We start from the raw sequence: 21,346 nt of genomic DNA on the forward strand, positions 1-21,346 counted from the left end.
GCCTAGGATGGTTGGTCACTGTACCTGTGGTCTTCGTCACCCCCAACCAGTTGCAGAGAATGCCAAGTGGCCTGATGGAGCCATGTCAGGACACGGCCTGGAGGCCTTTTCAATTACATTAGCTTCTGGCTGCGCTAGAGGGAGACAGTAGCCCTGGCTCCCCTCCCCTTCTCCTTCCTGTGGCTCCCTGGGAGATCGTGATTCAGCAGCAAGTCGGAAGCAGGCTAGACTGTGACCTACCCGGAGTGGAATCACCAGCAGGGTGGGGACTGTCAGCACCAGCTCAGGGCTGGAATTGGAGAAGAGCAAGGAGGGGAGGTGGGGAGGGAGGGATCCTGAGTTATAAGGGAACTGGACCCCAACAGAGGGCCTGCTGTCCTGCCCAGGCCAGGGCTGATTGCAGGACAGCAGGACGTGGGCGTGCCAGAGGCGGGGGTGGGAGGGGGGACCCTGCCCTTTTCCCCCCATGCCCTGGTTTGTGAGGGATAGGGGAGTCCCAGCCACTGGATACCTAAGCTGCTTCTCAGTATAATCAGTGGCTAAAAATACGAAATGGCTTTGCTAAAAGGTGCCTAACCAGAAACCTCCAAGAGGTTTCCTATTAGGGCCGAGCCTGCTCTGGCTGGAGGCCAGATCCTGTGTGAAGGATTCCTATGCCTACCATTCCCACCATTCAGTCACAGCCTGGCCCCCCACTGCCAGGACCTGGGCTCCACACCTTTAAACCCCTTGCTTCTCAGGCCCCAGGGCCTTGTCATCCCCTCCCTCCCCTGCACTCACTGCTCCAGGGTACCGGGAGGGTCGCAGTGATTAGGGATTTATCTTGAGCCACAGAGTAAGGCCTGGATTCTTGGTGCCTAATTCCAGCCTCATCTACTCACTGTGTGACCTTGAACAAGTTGTCTAGCTTCTCTAAGCTTTGCTGTCCTCGCCTGCAAACCCAGGAGACCACACCACTGCAGGGGATCCAAAAATCCTTGGTGGGAAGGATTTCTACTCTGGTTGAAGGACAAGCCTGCCAGGGGATGGTGGAAAGACAGGCAGGCCAGGGGATTTGTCTGGAAGCTTCTTTGGCACTGCAAGCATATTCTTCTCACTAAGCATAAATGTTTCTTAGGGATGCCTGGGGTCCTGATGGAGATGATGGTGTGGGGACTGGAGTGCCCTTGGCACTACTCCTGCCTACCTGTCAGGGTTGCAGTGAATGGAGTGAAGACTTTGCTGGGCCCGTGGTTCTCAGCCAACGCTAGTCCAGCCTCGGAACCCCTAGGGGGACTTGTCAGTGATGCAGGCAGTGCGATATGTTTTTTGTGGGGGGGCACATCTGAAGTGGTAACCAGCTCCCCAGATGACCCCTTTGAGTGACCAGCTTGGGAATTGCTGACCCGGGCCTGGCAGAGGAGGCACTCAGCACCTGTGAATTATGTCCCTGTCTCACTCCTGAGCCTCAGTGTGCTCCAGTCACACGATAACGACCTGCCTGCCTCCCTGCTGGCACTGTTGACAAGCTCAAAGAGAACCCTGGGCAGCCCGCAGCTGTACAAACAGAGGGGAGAAGGTGGCTCTCACTGCAAGGGAGCCACGCTCTGTCTAGACTCCCGGCAGCCAGGGGATGGTCAGTGGCCACTGTGGTCCCAGGCCTAGAGGGCCTCTCCTACAGGACCAGCAGGAAAGAGCTGGGGCATGGGGGGCAGCTTCCCCTGCCCTTCCCCAGGCCTCACCCTGCAATAAAGCCTGAGGAATGAATTCCTCCCTCGGGAGTGGCCAGTCTGCTGGGCAGGACGCAGCCATACAATGCTCTCCTCCTTCTCGGAATTCTCCCCACAGTTGCGCTTTGAGGGGCACAGCCAGGCCCTCCAGGACACAGTCTCTCCTTGGTCTCCCTTCTACCCCAGGGAGATGAGCATGCCCTTCTTCAGTCCTTCTTGGAGTGCCAGTCGGGGGAGGAGGGAACTCTCCCACCTTCCTAACTCCTTTCCGAGGCCACAGATTCAACAAATTCTCCTCCGCCCCACCCACCCTGCAGTATTCATTTCTGTAGGTACGCTCATAAGCCACAGCCCTTCCCCAGGTTGGGTGACCTTGGGCAGTGGCTGAACCTCCGTGTCCTCATCTGTAAACTAGGGGTGATAGAACCTTCCTCTTAGTGTGGATGTGAGGATTGAAAGAGGCATGGAATAAATGCCAAGGGAGTCTCAAGCGGGGGGGCGGGGGGGGGGTCAGAAATGCAGGTTCCTGGGCCTCGCGCCCAGCAGTCTGATTCATTGGGTTCCCAGGCCAAACGTTAGGAAGCATAGGAGCCTAGGAGAAGGGGAGCCCCTCAACCTTGGCTGTGGAGGCAAATTGCCTTGGAGCTCAGCAAATGCCCCCAAAGCCCAGGTCACTCCCCAAGCCTCCAGAATTGGAATCTCGGGGAGTCTCCATGAGGCTGACTCCCTTCCCTGTGGACCTGCTCTCCCTTCCTCCACGAGCCCCCTCTTTCCAGCAGGCAGACCTAGCTGGCCAGTTCACTTTGACCACAGCCTGGCAATTGGCATTTTCTTTGATCCCCAGGGGAAATGAAAGGTATTTCCTCTGTCTCCAGAGAGATCTGCAGCCAGCCCCTCCTGAGCACTGAACAGACCTCCGGCAGTTAGGGCCTTGTGAGGCTCCTCTGAGGACTGTTAAATGGAAGGGGAGGTGGGGGCCAACAGCACGCCAGTGGGGGCAGGAGTCAGGAAACAGCTTCATCCTGAGTCTAGCGGGCAGGGCAGGCCCCGGGCTGGTGTAGTCCAGGGCAGGTAAATGGAGGGGGGAGGGGTTGAGTTATTGCCAGCGACAGGATTTGAACCCAGTGCTCATGTACTCAGAAGCTCAACCTCTATTCCTGCCATTCCTGGCCTCCCAATTACCCCTGCAGCATGCTCTGCCCTCACCCCAGCTGAATCCCTAGGTCCCCAGCCTGAGCCTTTAAGGAGAAAGGCGTGTTCAACATTCAGCCGACCGCCAATACTCACCCATCACCTAGGCCAGGCCCAGGGGATGCCGAAGGGAGGAGACGAGCCACAGTGTGAGCTGAGGGAGCCTTCGGTCTAGGGCGGGACAGCCTTTAATCAACTGTCACGGAAATCTGTAATTACCCTGAGGCCGACAGAAGGGGAGGATGTCGAGGAAGACACGTTGAGGAGGTGACATTTCAGTCGTGACTTAAGGGCTGAGGGGGCATATGCAAGCAATGCAAAGAATTGGGAAGGGAAGGGCTGCAGGGGAGGGGAGCTGGCTCCCAGAGCCAGGCAGGGCCTGGGTTCTAGCGACCACCCTCCAGGGCCTCAGTTTCCCTATTTAGGAAGTGCGGGAGAACCTGCCTCACCCTCCCCCATCCGCTGAGGACCGGGAAGGTGCCTGGGAAAGGGCTCGAGCGGGCCCCCGAGCCCCTCCCGTCGGCCGGCCAGGACGGGGCGGGGCGGGGCGGGGCGGGGCTGGGCTCGCGCCCGAGGCCGGGCTGGCGGGGCACCCGCGGGCGGCGCGGCGCGCAGTGAGTGCGGCTGCGGTGCGCGCGGCTCGCTGGCCGCTGAGATCACATGAGCGGCGGCGCGGGGGACCCACCACAGCCGGCCCGTGGGCGCCCCGCAGCCGCAGCCCTGCAGCCCTGCAGCCCCGCAGCCTTGTGTCTTCTCCCGGCCCTAACCATGTCTATCTGTTGTTGCTTCTTTTTCAGGGACTATGGCAGTTCCAAAAGGAAATCAGGTAAGGGAGCCTCCGGGCGTTCTTCCCTCCAACCTCCCCTCCAGCATCATGCATGCGCCTCTCCGATCCTGCGGAGGACTTTTCTGGGGGCTTGTCCTTGCTCGCCCGCCCGGTGGTCCTACGGGGCCGGGGTCCTCCCTTCGGTTGCCCCCTTCCCCAGCCCATGCCCTCTAAGCTCTCTGGTACTCACACCTTCTCCTTTTCCCACTGATCCCTCCGTCTCTCCCGGGCTCTCCCCTGTGGGAATGGGGGTGGGTGCATGGAGAGTGTGGGGGTGTCTCGTGAAGGTCCTAAGACCCCGCAACGTTGGCAGCCGGATTCTTCCCTCCTGGGCTGCGCTGCCCACAGCTGGGCACTGCTGTGACTTCTCGTTGCGTCTTTCCTGCGGTGTCTCGGTGCTGAAAGGGTTAATGGAGACGCAGGGTTTTCCCGGTGCGAAGGTGAGAGCCAGGACTGAAAAGAGGGGGTCGCACTTGAGTGACTGTGAGTTTTTAACGCCTGCAGCGCAGACCGTCCCCACCACCCCCAGCTCCGGGCGCGTTCTCCCTGCTGCGGGGGTGGGGGCTCTGCGTGATGGCAGCAGAGCTGCGGATGGGAGGGGGCCGACCCGCCCTGGCATTGGCCGGACAGGTGCCAGGGCCCACTCGGAGTTTGCGAACGGGGTGGAGACTGGGAGAGAGGCATGACAAGTCCTCGGACGCTGTGTGCTGGGCGCCGGCTGCTGGGGTCAGAGAAGGGTTCTCTGTGGGTGGCAGAGGCTGGGCTTGAACACGCCTGGATGTGGGCGGGGTGTAGTTAACTGTGGGAGGGTGGGCCCTAGGAGTTAGGACAGTGTGTGTACTGGGATAGGGGAGCGGACTGGAGAGATCTGTGTTGGTGTGTGTGTTGTCCGTATTTATGGGGGTGATGAGTTATGGGGGTTGGCAGCCCTCCGGCCAGTGGAGGGGGGGTCTGGCCCTCGGGAATGTGGGAAGCCTATATCAACACATGGTTCACGTGAATGGCTCCTGTGGGGAGATATCTGTGTCCAAGTGCCTTGGGCTGTGGATCAGTAGAGGTGTGTGTGCCCATGTGTGGTGGATGGGAAGTGAATTGGAGTGGCTGTAATTGCATAGTGTGTGTTTCTGAGTATGGGTTTGTATGTTTTGTGTGTACAAGTGCTTGCTTATATGTTTATTGGCACAAGGAAACTTGTGTCCTGGTGTATATATCGAGAGGCATGTGTGTATGTGGGGTTATATGTGTGCATGTGGGTCTTCGTAGTTGTGTGCTCTGAGGGTATGTTTACATGTTCAGGTACATAAGTGCTGGGTGTGTGCCAGTGTGCTGGGATGTCTCTGGTTGTGGATTGGAGTCTGTGTTTGTGTGTGTTTGTGTACCTGTTTGGGGCATGTCTGGCTGTGGGATGTGTATGCACATGTGCATGTCACCTTGGCAGGGGGGTCTCTGGTGTGCTGGCCCACGGGCACAGAGGGGCATTTCCTCCGTGAATAGGAGGGTGAGGCTGCATTAAGAACCTGAGGACTTACAGCGTCGCCTGAGCTGTCACTTGCAGTCAGAGCCCCAGGTGGGAGAACTGGGAAGGACAGGCAAACCTGGCATTGTGTTCTGTCACAACCCCTCCCCAAGAAACTCACCCCGGGCCTCAGAGGCTGGTTGAGCCTGGGCTCAGATTCTGGCTCTATGTGACCTTAGGCAGGTTTCGTAACCTCTCTGCCTCAGTTTCTTCATTTTCTCTTTAAAACAAAGGTGATGATAGTATCCACCTCATACGTAGAAGATTAAATAGGTTAATGTGGAATGGTCCCAGCTATTCAGTCCCATGGAAGTATCAGTGTATCAGTAGCACTGTCATCATTGCATCATTACACTCTGAAGGCATGGACCTGGGGCGAGACCCTTCTCTACTCTGGGCCTCAGTTTCCCCCCTGTAAAGTCAAGAGCTGGACCAGATAACCTCTCAAGCTCCCCTACCCCCCATCTCTGAGGCTCAGGTTCTGTGCTGGCTTCCTAAGCAATGCAGGGCCCCACCCAAGGAAAACCTCCCCCGGTTCCCCAGGCCAGGAAAACGATGGATGGAGAAATTTAATTTATGTTGGTGTGCTTATGATAATAGCCACTTAGTGTCATGGTTGGAAGTGCCAGCTCTGGAGCCAGACGGCAGGAGTTTAGAGCCTGGCTTTTCTCCTCTGAGACCTTGGGCAGCCCTCTTACCCTCTCTGTGCCTGTTCTCTCTGTGTAAATTAGGGATAATATTCATACCCATCTTGTAATGGTTAATTATATGTGTCAAGGTGGCTGGGCTGTGGTCCCAGATATTTGGTCAAGCATTATTCTGGATGTTTCTGGAAGGTGTTTTTTGAATGAGATTGCCATTGAAATCAGTGGACTTTGAGTAAAGCAGATTACCTCCCAAAATGAGGGTTGGCCTCATCTGGTCACTTGAAGACCTTCATAGGACGAAGAGTGACCTCCCCTGAGCAAGAGAGAGAATTCTGCCTGCTGACGGCCTTTGGACTTGAACTACAGCTCTTCCCAGGGTCTCCAGCCTGTCAGCCTACCCCATCAGATCTGGGGCTCACCAAGCCCCTGCAATCACGTGAGCCAGTTCCTTAAAATCAGTCTCTCTGTATATACACACATCGTGAGAACTCAAATACACACCTCATATGGTTATAGTGAAGATTCGATTAGACAAACGAATGTATGTTAGCGTGCTCAGAACACTGCCTGCAGCCTGGAAAGCGCCTCAAAAGTGCTAGCTACTATTATTATTTAATGAGCATCTGCTCTGTGCTAGCAACTTTACATGTGTTTCCCCATTTGCTGCTCAGAGCCATGTTGCCTGGTGGCTGGTGGGATCCCCATTTTACAAACGAGAACCTCAGGCTCCAAGACCGTGGCCGCCCACAGTCTGTGGCAAACCAAGAATTTGAGTCTGTATTTAGGGCTTCACTGGGCTCGATAGTGAAGCTCATGGAGCTTCCCGGGGCTCTGCAGCCAGGAACATTTGCATGGAGGAAATGGAGGCTGTTCCCTGGTTGTCACTTGTCACATTTTAGTCCTCAAAGCCCAAGCTCCTCCTTGGAGGATCTCTTGGAGGGATCTCTTATTGACACAGAGTCAAAATTTGATGCCAGGCCTGAGGAGGGTGGAGTCAACAGGAAGAAAGCTCTCAGGCAGCTTACAGCCTCATGGAGGAGGCAGGACCAGTGACCTTAAAAACTGGGAGACAGTGTAGCCTCACATTTCTCTCTGCCCCTTCCCACATCTTCCCATCCTGCCCTCCACCCTGTGGCTTGAGCCCAACATCTGGAAGTCATCCTTGACTCCTCCCTTTCTCTTACCTGCCGGCCTGACCTCCGGATCCATCCTCTTCTCCCACCTCCACCATCACACCCTGTTGGAAGCCCCCAGCTTCCGGCCTGCCTGCTTCGGCCTTTGCCCATCCATGATGTTCACACCACAGCTAGAGTGAGCTCTAAAAAATGTGTCAAATAATGTGCTTTTCTATTTAAATGCCCCCAGGGACTTCCCACCCACCCAGAATAAACTCCTTATCCTGGCTTACCAGCCCTGTGTGCTTTGCCTCCTGCCTGCCATCCTGCCCTGGGCTCCTACCCTCTTCTGCCCCTGCCACCCCACATTCCTACTCAGCACCCTCCCCTGCTCAGCCACACTGGTCACCTTCCGTTCCTTGTGTTCAAGCTCATTCTCTCCCCACAGCCTTTGCACTTGCTGTTCCCTCTGCCTGGAATGCTGTTCCCTGATCTTTCACGTGGCTGACTCCTTAAGAGTTCTGCTTAATTGTCCCTTCAGAGAAGCTGCCCCCATCCTCCACCTTCTACCTGCCCCCCTCAAATCACCCTGCTTCTTCCTTGCACATCACTGAGCGCACTTTAATTCTCTGGGGGGGGGAGGTTCTTGTTTATTATCAATGTCCCACCACCTGGAGAGCAAAGCCCTTGGCTGTAGGGCTCGCACCAGGAACAGGGTCCCCTTGTGCCTGCTGAATGGGCAGGTGGATGGAAGGATGCGGGCGTGCAGGAATGAACACTGCAAGCCAGGAAACAGATGACTGTGGCTCACCTCTGGGATGTTATCTGGGAAGAGGAGGAGTTCTTCTGCTGGGGGCGGGGAGCAGGGGGCTTTGGTGATCAAGAGACAGCACTTGTGCAGTCAGGTCGGCAGGACTGAGCGTCCAGTCAGGGCTTAGCTAGAGAAAGGACCAACGGGAGCTACATATTAAAAGATTTCTTGCAAGGAATTGGCTTATGCGATTGTGGAGGCTGGCTAGGCAAATCGGAAATCCAAGGGCAGGCTGGGGTTGCGGTCCACAGGTGAAATTTCTTCTTCTGTGAAGCCGCAGCTCTGCCCTACAGGCTTTTCAGCTGGTGGGCATGGGCCCCCTCAGAGGATTTGGGATAATCTCATTGAAAGTCAAATAATCATGGACTTCATCACATCTGCAAAATACCTTCCCCAGCATCACCTAGATCAGTGTGTGGTCGAATACCTGAGGATGTAGCCTAGCCAAATCGACGCATAAAACTGGCCAGCACACCTGGAAAGTGGAGTCGTCATCATAGCAGCGACCTGCAGGGAGGTGCAGAGGGTCCAAGGAGACGATGCCGTTGGAGGGTTTTGTGCCGCTTCTGGCAGTAGGAAGGGCCTGTTGCTGTTAGCTGTGACTGGCCTCCCCAAGGTGAGCACTATTTCAGGAGCTCAGAGGGGCTGGAGCAGGCTCCCCAGAGCAGGGGTTTCTCTTCAGCCCTGGAAAGATGGAACGGTGCTCTCCCAGTTCTAAGAGGCTGCGCTTCTCCAGGGCCCACGTCTGGGGAGGTCTGAGTTGCACCACTAGGGGGCGCAGGCAGCCACGGATGCTGCGGTATCATCCTGGTCCTGGGCTTGCTGCCAGGCAGAGGGCGTGATGCTCAGTCCCCCCCAGGCGCCCTGTGCTGTGCTGAGCAGCTCGTTTGTTTAAATGTAAATGAGGTTGCTCAAGAGTGTTGCAAGTTTGTTCTTTCGGGGAAATACTGTTTATGTTTTTCCTTGGAAAATTGGTGAGCTCAGCCCAGCTTCCATGTTAGTGGTCATAAAACCTGCATTATTGGATGGAGTTGATGAGATCAACGATACTGTAGTTTCACTGCCGAGAAGCGTGTTGCTTGGAGTTAAGGTGTCAGACAGACAGGGTTTGAACCCCTGCTCTGCCATGTGTTTGCTCTGTGACGGGCATGTCACTTAACCTCTGACCTTCATGCCCCCGTATGGAAAATGGGGGTAAAAAGAGTACTGCCTCCATTAAATGTAAGGATTGAATTAGCAGAGGGCCTAGCACATAGCCAGCTCCCAATAATAGTAGCTGCCATTGTTGTTATTGTAATTATTGATGGGCTCTGAAAGGAGGGGAGACATTGGTCTTACCTTCAGTTGGAGAGTAAAAAGACCCACTTGAAGCATTGATTTCCATTCTCTGAGCCCTGGGCCTGGCCCCAGGGGAGATGGGACCCAGACTCGGCTGTGATGGAGTATTCTGTAGAGTTAAGACCACAGACTCTGGAGCTGGAATGCCTGGTTTCACGTCCCAGCTCTGCCAGCTGTGTGGTCTTGGATGAGTCCTTAACTTCCCTGTGCCTCAGTTTCCTCATCTGTGAAATGGGGGTAATGATAGCACTTCATCAGTTTGTTTGAGACTTGAGTATGAGTTAATATATGAAATAACTTCAGCACTGTGCCTGGCCCAGTCTGCACTCACTAAGGGTCAAGCTCTTTCTCTTCTGAATAGGACCATAGGTGTCCAGCTCTCCCACAGGACAGACCACTGGCTATGGCGTTTGTCCTCCTCCAGGAGCGACTCCCCTCAATCAGGTGGGGGAAGGCGGAGTGTGCATCATCATGTAATTGCCATTAAGCCTCACAACACCCCGGCAAGTGGTCTTGTCCCCAGGAAAGGGACACTTGCCCAAGGTCACCTAGCCAGGTAGACACAGGATTCGAATCTGGTCCTTCTGATCCAAACCTCTTTCCACTGAAGTCTCTTCCCTCCTGGGCCACGGCCCAGGGGATCCACAGGTGGCCAGGACCTGGGCTCTGAAGACCTCTAGCAGGAGGTTCCATAGACTGGGAGGGGGCCTCTCCCAAGACCCCCCCCCCCCCCCCGAGGTGTCTAGAAGAACACACTGGTCACAAGGGATTCTTCATTCAGTAAAGGGTCCCTTTTTGCTGTGTGATTAATATCCCCTTGATTTCTCTTCATGTGATTTGGTTTTTAATAAAGTGGATTTGCTTAAAGCAAAACCCGCCTGGAAGTACTGGCTAGTGTAAACAGTTAGTCTACCCTCCTCCTTTTATAGATGAAGCAACTAAGAGAGGGACTGCCGCCTGCCCAAGCTGAGGGGTGGGCAGAACGCGGTCTCCTGCGCAGCACACTCCCACCAAGCCCTGGAAGGAGGCGGAGGTGTGAGGAGGGCCATCGTGAAGCAGAGAGAGCACGTCTGTGAGGCCTCTCGTGCCCGTCTTCCCCCAAGACAAATGCCCCAGTAGGACCTAGGGCGGGGCCGGGCTCTCTCTGGGCCCCAGGCCTGCCCCGCTCACCAGCCGCAGAGGGAGAGGCACAGAGACAAAGCAGCGGCCTTCACTCTCCTCCCGAGTGCGGGGTCCCTGAGGCTTTCATTTCTCTTAGATGGTTGCTGGTCCCTGGCCCCATGGAGCTCACAGCTCAGCTGAGAAAGCAAGATGTTGTGAGGGCTTCATTAGTGAATACAAGACAGGATGGGTTGTGATCCACCAAGCTGTGGGTGTCAAACAGAAGGGAATGGGGTTAGCTAAGATGGGAGAGGCTGGAGATGTGTCTTGGAGGATGCGAGAGATTGAGGTGAGCAGAGGGCTGGGCAGATGCCCCTGGCAGGAGAGCCGGGCACAGGCAAGGACTTGGCTGGTATGAGTTTGAGAAGTTTGAAGGAAGGAGTGAAGAGAGGGCCAGGGAAGGGGAGGGCAGGAGATGAGTCTGGAAAGGAAGACTTGGAGAGTATGTCAGCAAGACTTTTCAAAGCAATTTCCAAGGCTTTCTGTCTGCCCGAGCCACCCATCCTCAGTGGGAAAGGCCCAGGCTGTGTATTGAACATGGCCAAGATATTCCTGGCACCCTCCAGCGACCCATTCCAAAAGCAAATGCGTCTCGTGAAGGCATCGCCTTCTGGCACATCTCACCCATCCTGGTGTTTTTAAACAGTTTTTATTTTCATGGCTCTGGGTCCTCAGCCTGATGTCACCCCTGGAGTTCAAAGCCAACTAATTGGGAATGAAAGGGGGCTGATTGATTTGGCAGCTCCACGGCCAGCCCATGTGGCAGTGATGCGATGGAGAAAGTGAATGTGCTGCTCACGTGTGCGTCTGTGCCATGACTCCCCCGCCAGAGACAGTGAGGACTCACGAAGCAGGGGTGGGGGAGGGGAGAGCCCCCCCAATCCTGGAATCACATCTCTCACTCCCAGCCAGCTGGTAGTCTTGAGTCCCTCCGCCCTCCTAGCTTAGCTTCTTTCTGCCCCCTCGCTCCTATCACCTAGCTTCTCCTGCTAGGAGAATAGGAAGATGGTCTGAAAGGGAACAGCATGTGCAAAGGCCCGAGGTGTGCTTCAGAATCCTGAGCCTGCCTGTTGAAGTACAGATTCCCAGGCCCTGCCCAGACCTGCTGAATCAGCATCTCTGGAGGGTGATGCCCAGGAATTGGCATTATTGACAGGCTCCCCGGGGATTCTCAGATGAAGCCAGGGTTGAACTTGGGATGATTCATCCATGTGGGTTGATGGCGGTGTTCAGGGTAGACAGGCAGTGAGGTGACAGAAGGACTGGAGCCCCCATGACGGACTTCAACTAGATGGGGCTTCTCCTGGAAGATGGATTCAGTTGTCTTCCAAGTTGGGGGCTGGGCCAACATGGGACAGGGGGACCAGTCAGAGGACAGGATTCCAAGTCTCTTGTCCCTTGAACACTGGCCCAGCATTCGGAGCCTGGGAGAATGGCTATCTAAGGGGCCTGCCCAGCCGCTGACCTCGCTTCTGGCCTTATTAGGAGGCAGCGACAAGATTCCGTCTGCCTTATATTTCCACAAGGTTTTCTTCTTGGGGGAGGAAATACCCACATTGTGGTCCAGCAAAGAAATCCCTCCCACCATGGCCCTCAGCCAGAAAATAACTTGTTCTTCACTTCGGCTTTTTGGTTTATGGACATGTGACAGAAGAGGAAACATTTCCAGTAACAATGAAGCCAATGGAAAACCAAGATCTGGGGAAAATGTGCATTACTTATTGTTTTAGCACCTTTTTCTGATCTAAAGTTACTTTGTTTAGAAACAGAAATGTGGCATGTGTAACTTACTTGTCTCGTGGCATCATTGATGAGTTTTGAAATATGATGGCAAGGAAAAAATTTCCAAAGTTTCAGTAAAACTTAGAAGTTTGCAGGGAAAAATTAGTGGTTGTTTTCCCCTGACTCTTTGCGCTTTGTCCCCTGGATCTTGTCGTTGCCACGTGTGACCCAAGCAGCTGGTACGAAGACGTATTTTGCTAGTATTACACCTGGAGTCTTGTACCAGGAAAACTGGGCCCCCGTCAGAAAGTCCCTTTCTTCCTTGTGCTCAGAAGGAGGAGCTTCCGCCTCCCTGGTCTTCTGGCTAATGGGTGCGTGCTGTAGAAGGCCCCCGCACACGTCCAGGGGCTGCCTCTCCCCGTTATCCAGGGTCTCCCCAGCTCAGCACTGGACCACCTTCGGTTCCCTGAGTGTTGGATCAGGGTCCGGGTTGGGAGCATAACTGTTCCCGGCAGGAGGGCGAGGTCCTCATAAAGCTGTGATGACAGGCTCGTGACAAGAGGCCAAACTAAGACTGTCTTTGTACGTTGGCAACAGCCCCCCGGGGAAACCTTGCAAACATGCAGACTTTATCACATTGTCCCAGATCTTTCAGGGTGGGACAAGTTCTTCTCCTGGTCTGCCAGCTCCCTGCCATCCGCTGCCCCTCCCTGGAGCCTAGTGGCTCCAAGACCTCCATCAGTTCTCATTGCATTTGATCCCAGGGTTCTGATGAAGAGGGCCCTTCCCCCAGCTTCTTCACAACCTTAGTTGTTCTTTCTGCTTTAAGCACACGGCTCAGTCGACACTAGTTGCAGCTCTCTGCGAGGAGGGGAACCCTTGAGGGCTGAATTGATGGGCAGCAAGTTTCTGAATGGACGCTGTGCTAGACTTGCCTTCTAGGACTCGATGGCTCCTGCCAGACCTGTAGCTGGCTGCCCTGGCCCTGGCCATCCATGGCTGTCTTGTAGATTGGTCCAATGAATGGACCTCCTCGTGCCAGGCCCTGCGGTGGAAGCCCAGGGACCCAGATGGATACCATGAGGTCCTTGTCCTCAGGACCCTCAGTGGGAGGAGGAGGTAGGAAAGTGAGCAGCGGTTATGACATAGTGGGGGTGGGGCAGAGTGAGAGGGGGCCTCGTGGGAGGCACAGCCCAGCCTGGGGGTGCCGGACGAGGCCTTCCACTCCTGGTGGCTGAGGCTTTTCAGTGAGTCAGCCAGAGGAGAGGGAGAGCAGCCACAGAGGACGTCTGGTCGGCCTCTGCGTTAGCTGTCTGAGGGTGCCACATCTTGGGAACTGGGCTGAGGCACTGAGTACCTCCTGGGTGCGTTTCAGAGAGATTGTTGTAGATGGCCACTCCTTCGCTAAAGTTCTTGAAGCTTAAAAAGTTCTAACGGTAGCATTAACACATGTGCCTGGGTTGGAGACGACTTGCCCCAGAGGCCACCTCTGGCCCTTTCCTTATCATCAGGAGGACTCTGGCTTCTGGCAGTCTCCTGGGGGACACGAGTGCTTGCCTGTGAAAGGACGACATGAACCCTGACTCCATACGGTTCCAGGGCCATGGTCCTCCTAGCCAGGGCCTGGCACGAAGAGCTGCTCGTTAAATAGCTGACTGACAGCCTGGTCTGTTAGGGGAGGACTCTCCAGGCAGAGGCTGATGATTGACTAGAACTGACAGGACAGAGAAAGAACAGCCCTTTCAAATCACACATGAAGACCAGGGGGACCCAGAGAAGTGATCCCACCTTCCCACACTTGTGCGGTGAGCCAGGACAGGGCCCTCTGAGCACTGGTCTCCTTCCTGGCTTCCCCCCAGGGTGGATGCTCAGCATTAGCCAGAGACCCTGCGCTGTGGTGCCAAAGGGTTAACTCTTTGCTCCCTGGAGAGCTCACACGCTCCTGACCCTTCCCTGGCCTCCAGGCCCTCCCAGTTGCGGCTTTCTGGGCATTGCTCGGTCACGTGAGAGCCAGATGTGGGGATTTCCCAAGCAGTGGTGTGTGTGTGTGCGCGTGCGTGCAGTGCATGCATGCTCGCGCACACACACACACACACACACTTACACTGCTCTGTTTACGTGGCATCTGAGAGCTCAGGGGATTGGTCCAGACCCATGCAGAGCAGGGGAGGGATGGGCGTGAAGAGAGGCCCAGGGGCTCCCAGCACACACCATGGAGGGCTTCTCTGAGCCCTGCTCCCACCAGACGTGGTAGATAAGCCAGTTGTTCTTGCTCAGACTCCCATTTCCTGCAACATCCATCTTGCCATAGACCACATTGGTTATGGATAAATTTTTAAAAAATTCTCTTTGAAGGCTTTACAGCAGATGCTGCAAGCCAGCAGCCTTCCAGGGTTGGCCTACCGGGCTCGGGGGCCCTGCCCATGAGCCACTCTGCCCGGCACAAGCTAGGCTCAGGGTCTTTCCTCGGCTGTGTGTGGCTCCAGAGGCAAAACCTGGACTAGACAGAGTGCAGGGCCCTGGGTGCCAAGGAGACACAGTGGGGTAAGCTGGGCCTCAGTTTCCCCATGAAATCCTTGGGACTGAGTGCAATGAATGTGCATCCTTCCATCAGCCACTGAGGATTTCTTGGGCACCACCTACTGTGCTTGGGGGCTATGAGGATGCTGACAGGGTTAAGACCCTGAAGGGTCAGATCTGATTGGAGGGGCTCAGAACAGATTTTGAGTAAGTACCTACCATGCGCCAGACACTTGCTGAGACTACGGCACCAACCAGACATTCCGGGGCCAGTTGACACTGTCAGTGAACAGTACAGAGATCCTGCCCAGAGCAAGATGAGAGAGGCCGGCAAACCTTGACGAGTGGGTTATCCACAACCTCAGTTCAAGAGTGAACTCTGCCCCTAGCCCCTGCCCCCTCAGCCCCACCCCCATCCTGCTCCAGTCGATGGCAGTGTCCAGCCAGACGTCAGCTGAAGCATTTGAGCCCTGCCTGCCCCAAAGGCAGGGTCCAATTACAGATGTGAGGCCTCCCGACTCAGCCCTGCTGCATCTCCCGCCATGGGCCACCCACCCAGGGCCCAGACTGCTGTGCCTGGCCCCAGCTCGCCCTCCAGTCGGGTCAGCCTTATGGAGTAAGGATGCACTCGAGTGGCAGCCCTGACAGTGCCAGGCAGGTGGATGAGGGAGCCATGCTGACTCCCCCAAATCTACTTGACTCCTGATGCAGACAGGGTCACCTAGGAAAGTGTCTGTGATCATAAATATTTGTGCCCCTGACTTGTGGGGACAGATGGTAGGGAGTGAGTTGGTCATGGCCGGGGGCCCCCAGCTGTGCACGTGGTAGATACTCATTAAATAGTTGGTGGTTGATTCACTGATAATCTGATAGCAAGAGTCTCGTCTGGAGAAAACAAAGCATTGCACTTTTTGTGGGCCGGGGATGGGAACGTCGGTCCTGAGCCCATTGCTGTTGATTCCCTCCCCTGCTTGTGCTCTGTGGAGACTGAGCCAGGGAGGAAGATGGGCTGCGGGGTAGGGGGCTGCAGACCCAGCGGCTGCTCACTTCATCCTGCTTCACTGGCCCCTGTTTCTCCTGCAGCCTCATCCTCATGTGTACCGGCTTTGGCTGGGGGAGCTGGTGGGTGGGGGAATTGGAGGGGGGATATCCCAGTAAGTGGGGGAGGACCACCAAGGCAGACCACCCCAGGGAGCGGGGTGGCTGGGATCCCAGAACTCTGAACAGTGTTTTTTGTCTCTTCTCTACACACCGATGGCCCGGCATAGGAAGAGGTGAGAACCTGAGAACTGAGGAGGAGGCTGCAACCCAAGGGGCTGCTGTGGGATCAGACAGCAGCTGCTGGGAGTGGAGGCTCAGAACCCCGCCGGCCTCCCCACCCAGCACCCCTCTGTCCACCCACGGTGCCTCTGACTAACTGCAGCACCTGTCTAGCCAGGAAGTTTCTGGACTTTTCAGCAGCGTGGAGGGAGGATGGCAGACCTGCCCACCACCCTCTGCCAGGGCAGCCCCCTTGGGCAGCTGCGGTGCTCCCAGGGGCACCCTTGGCCTCTCTGCCTAAACCCACGTGGGCTGGACTGTAGCTGCTGGCCCCAGCCGTAGCCTAAGTGAGTGCCCTTGGACTTAGTCCCTAAGCAGCCATGCAATGGCTCCAGCCTCGGCCCCCACCCCACCCTACTCACCACCTGAGCAGGGAAACTGACTGTTCTCTGACTGCATAGCTTGGCGGCCGGAGGGTCAGCAGTGCATTCCTACCCTGGGTTGGGCTGCCCCCACATGGACTCTGGATTCTGGGAAAGGCAGCTCCTGGGGAAAGAGGCAGGCCCCTTATGGAGAGCAAAAAAATAGGAATATGGCTGCATTTACAAAGAGAAGCCCAGCAGGAATGAATGAACCTCCCTTGGCCAGTGGCTGGGGAGGATCCAGGGAACAAAGTCCCCGATTTAGGCCCTTTCGTTCCAGTTCCTGGCCAGCCTGCCTGGGCTCAAGTCTGGCCCATCATGTCCTTGCCGTGGGGCCTTGGGAAGAACCCGAACTTTCCTGAGCCTCATTTCTGCATCTATAAAACACAGATTGTCGTGAGGACTAAATGAGAGAGTGCTCACAAGATGTTCAACTCAGTGCTGAGCGTGAGTGTTAAGAAAGTGGGAACTGGTATGACTGTTCTAGCCCCAGCCCTGCCTCTCACCTGCTGTGTGTTCTTAGGCCACTGTCTTCCCCTCTCTGGTCCTGAGTCCCCACATGCTCCTTCCAGCCTTTGGAGTACCACCAAGAAGCCAGAGATGTTACAGGGAAGGGACCTGGAGACAGACAATGGCCTGTCTTCCCATGTAGGACTTGCCTTCTGTCTTTAAGATGATATCCATCAGAAATTCAGCCCTCCTAAATTTCTTCTGGAGTGCTTCTGTTTATTTCGCTCATAGTTCTGTGGCCCAGAACCCTCAGGCCTTGGGCAGGACCAAGCTACATGATTTGCGGGGCCTCTTGTTCATAAATTATTAAAGATTTCAAATGGGAAACAGAAGAGCATTACATCAAGTGCAGGGACCTTCTGAGCGTGGGGCCCTGAGTGACTGTCCCGATCACACTCCCCTGGAGCCAGCCCTGCCTGAGAGTGCAGGAGGCAGGGCCAGGGGTCCCGGCTGCTACTGTAGCAGCATTGACCCCTCCCCCGTCCAGTCCAAGGGCATGATTTTTTCATGCCACAAGTATTTGACTACTATTAAATAACAGGGCTGGCAGCTGTCAGGCCCTAATTAGTTGACACCTGAAAGTGGTGGCCGAGTCAAAAAGAAAAAGCAACGTGGCGTCTGTAGGAAACCTGAGAAATCTAGCCCGGTGCAAAGTTTAGTTGTACGAAAGGAGAGAAAAGACTCGAATACAGCAGATATTTAGAAACCAGTTCAAGGCTGCAGTGAGGCAAGAACAATAGAATTCCCAAAGAGGGAGAGGTCTGGAGTGCTCCAGTGTGCTGAGATATGGAAGAATGGAAGGACATGCAGAAGATGGGGGGTTGGGCGGGAGGGGGGGGGTTGTTCATTCCATTTGGGGCCCTTGGCAGGGTCCCTGCTTCCCCTCCCCTCCCAGGAGCCCAGGGAGGGGGCTGTGTAAGCTGATAAGGCGGGTTGACCCTGCCCTGGTCCCCCTGAGCCTTTGGTTTGCTTTCATTCTCTGAGGAGTTTGTGCTGTTGGATGTTCTTGCTCCTGTCTCTCCCACCTGGGCTCGCAGCCCACTCTGAATTTATTAGTGTGGATGGGTGGAACTTGCTTTACCCCAGGGAAGGAGTCCTGGAATCATGGTTTGAGACTAGATTTGGGTAGATTGAACTCAATTCTCACTGCTCTGGAGTTAACGCAAGGTTAAAAGATAGCTTAGGGCTATCCAGGTGTGTTTTATGTGATACTTGGGTGTATGGATGTTTGCAGGGAGCTTTCTTAAAGGCAGGGGTACCTGTAGTGGTGTTCTTTGATTTCTCATCATCACCTGGACTGACAGGAATCAGAGTCAGCATCTAAGCGTCCTCAGGTCACTGTGCTTGGCCAGGACCTGCGGGCACCTGGTTTGCTCGGAGCCTGGATTCTTGCTGTTCTGGCAAGCCGGGAGGAATGGACGTGAGTGCTGTGGGATGGCCAAGGCAGGGGCCCTGTCTCCTTCCTCCTGTCTCCCAGGCACACACTACTTTAGTCACCAGCTTTGTCCCTGTTGCCCTCTCTGCTTCTGTGTCCCGGAGGCCTAATTCCTACCCCTCCAAACCTCATAGGCATTAAGCCATTTCCTTCTTAAAACAACTCTACAAAGACGACGAGGTAGGTATTTTTAGCCCCATTTTTACAGAAGGAAAAGAGGCTGAGAGATATTCTAAATGCCCCAGAATCAGTAGCTAAGTGGCAGAGTAAGCACAAGAACCAAGATTTTTTGGAAACTCTTGCCCCAGTTCTCTTCCCTCTATGCCTCCTGAATTATTTGCGTGTTTCACTTGTTTCCATTTTTTTTTTTTTTTTTTTAGCAAGATTACCCCTGAGCTGACTGCTGCCAATCCTCCTCTTTTTGCTGGGGAAGACTGGCCCTGAGCTAACATCCGTGCCCATCTTCCTCCACTTTATATGTGGGACGCCTGCCACAGCATGGCTTGCCAAGTGGTGCCATGTCCACACCCGGGATCCAAACCGGTGAACCCTGGGCCATCGAAGCGGAACATGCGCACTTAACCGCTGCGCCACTGGCCGGCCCCGAGTTTCCATATATTGAGTGCGCGTTCAATTGGTTTTCCCTGGAAAGGCAGTCTGTTTCTCTGGAAAGGTTCATTTCAGTTCTGGTGCACTCATGTTATGAAGACTATCAGATTTCTGCTCGAAGAGTCTAGAACATCAAACAAGTACCTTGGAGATCAGTAGGCCCAAATGCTTCGTTTTATAGATGTGAGCATTGAGGTCCAGAGAAGTTAAGCCACTTTCTCAAGGTCACACAGCTAGTTCTCAGCAAAACCAGTTGTGCAGATTCCCGGTCTGGCACCCTTTGCTTTCCCCTGGGCCCTGTGACCCTGCTCTGTAGGGCCCTTGGTTCTGTCACTGGAGGAGAGGGAGGTAAAGAGGGGAGGGCAGGAAGCAGTTGGTTTGTGTCCGTCACAGCTGCTCATTTGGCTGCGCCTGCCTCCTTGCTCCTTCACCCCGTCTCTCTGTCTCTCCCTTTTCCCAGCCCTGAGCCAGCAGCCTTGTCTGCCTCCTGGCCAGAGGGCCAGGGTTCTGAGCCAGGGGCTCTCCTCTGTTTATTGTAATGAGGCGGGGGGCGGGGGGCGGGGGGGGACCCACCCTGGGAGAGGACTTGCTCGGTGGGCTGGAGAGAAGGCACTCTAAAGTGGGGGGAGTTTGGGGTGGGAGCAGCAAAACTGGATTAATTCTAAGGACCCAGGGGCCTGGGAAATAAATCATGTTTTAAAAGAGACTTTTATTTTAAAAAGACAGGCTCGTTTCTGGTCCGCTTCCCATTTTCCTTTGGAGAGAGAAAGGAAGACCGCTTGTGGGGGGTGAAGGGGGCGGGCATGAGCTTGGGTTGTTCCACGCTCAGCAGTGGGGGCTCAGTTTCTAGAAGCTGAGGGATCTTTTCCTGTCCCCTGCCCCCTGCCTGCCCAAATGCCCAAACCCCGAGGGCCTGGAAGGGCATCAGACCCTTTAAGATGATTCTTGAAAAAAATCATCCAAGCAGCAGAAACCTTGTGAGCATTTAGTCTAGGTGGGCTGGGGGGTCCCCACTTTTCTTTCCTAGCGTTTTGGAGCATCTCCCCCATGACGAGAGCAGCTCACCCTCCCTGGCAGCCCTCAGCTTCTAGCATAGGAGTTGGCAAAGCACTGCCTGGAGGCCAAGCCCAGCCCACCACGTGGTTTTGTAAATAAAGTTTGATTGGCACACAGCCCACTCATTCTTCTCCAGATTTTGGGGGGCTGCTTTTGCACTACAACAGCAGGGGTGAGTAGTCTCGACAGAGACCACATGGCCCACAAAGCCTAAAGAGTGACTCTGGCACTTTATAGAAAAAGTTTGTCTTCCCCATTCTAGCAGAACAAGTCTTCCTGGGTTCTCCAGGCACGGGCAAAATCATTTCCATTGGCTCACTGAAGGACGTTAGCGTTTCCCAAAAGGTTCCTTCTGAAGAACCCCAGCAGAAACCACAAAGGAAGGTGTACAAGGTGACAAAGCCAGCAGAGAGAGAGAGAGACGTGGGTAATCTCTTAGCTGGGTCAGCCTGGGGCTCTATGGGGCCAGATGGGGCTGGGATGGGTCTGTCCGGGGGGTTAGGATGGCCTTGCCGGGAGCAGCCCACTAGGCTGCATCTAGGGTACCGCAATAGGAAGTTATAGCCCCCAGAAAGATGCGGCACCAGGCAGTAAAGCCCCACATTCTGAACTCAGACCCACTCAGCCACACCAGCTTAAAGCCTGGGAGGGCCTGGGTGCGTCCACCTTGTCTCGGCCCTACCAGGGCGAGAAAGCGGGGCCAGTGGCCCTCCTGCTGCCTGAGAGGGCTTCTGGCTGCTAGGCCTGGTGAGAGGCTCTGGCCACAGGAGGTTTGTCTCTGGGTACCGTCCCCTGGAGTCCCTCTACCCCCAGTTCCAGCTGAACTGGAGTCTGGGGGTGTCTATGGGGAGGCGTGTCTGACCAGGTGCCAGCATTTTCTTGGTGCATCCAATATCAAACACCGTCCGGTTCACATCCTTGTAGCTCTAGGAGTGCCATTTCCCTGGTGCCCCCAGGGCTGAATGAACCAAGCTCATGGGAGATGTTGCTGGTGGCTAACCATCATTGAGCACTTACTGCCTATTACCTCATTAATCCCCACAGCAACCTAGAAGGTGAGCGTACCAGTTCATCTCCATTTTCACAACTGAGGGAACAGGTCTGGACAGGTCAAGTAACTTCCTCAAAGGGGCAGAGCCTGGATTTGAATAGTCAGACTCTAGAGACCTTGCTAAACCTCCCCACCAGAGCCCTATTCTGTTGGTTTACTGTGAGAGCTGCAAGGACCAGGCTTCCCAGTTCTACATGGGGAGCCAGCCTGCAGGTGGAAGGTAGCTTGCTGAGTGAGGGAGGGTTAGATGCTTCAAATGGTGAGTGGTGTCAAACTGATGGCCTGAGGTCTGTGTCCCCGCAAGAGATGGACATTGTACTAGCTGTGTGACCTTGGGCAAGTTATTTAACCTCTCTGGTTCATTTTCCCCATCTGCAAAATGGAGGGAGTATCTTATCGTTATAGGATTACTGTGAAACACAAATGAGTTACTATATGTAAGTGCTC

General features: G+C 55.0%; 1 protein-coding gene across 4 annotated transcripts in view; it reads left to right on the plus strand.

Annotated features, from left to right (window-relative positions):
- The window catches only part of SH3PXD2A (SH3 and PX domains 2A), a 245,523-nt gene that overhangs the window by 152,270 nt on the left and 71,907 nt on the right, over positions 1–21,346 (plus strand). For all 4 annotated transcript variants that reach the window (XM_044751533.2, XM_044751534.2, XM_070483796.1 and 1 more), the window contains one exon: positions 3,698–3,726. In XM_044751533.2, coding sequence (XP_044607468.1) covers positions 3,698–3,726 — 29 coding nt within the window. The remainder of the gene's footprint in view (positions 1–3,697; positions 3,727–21,346) is intronic.

This window comes from Equus asinus, chromosome 2 (genome assembly GCF_041296235.1).
Source record: "Equus asinus isolate D_3611 breed Donkey chromosome 2, EquAss-T2T_v2, whole genome shotgun sequence".
NCBI classification, from domain to species: Eukaryota; Metazoa; Chordata; class Mammalia; order Perissodactyla; family Equidae; genus Equus; species Equus asinus.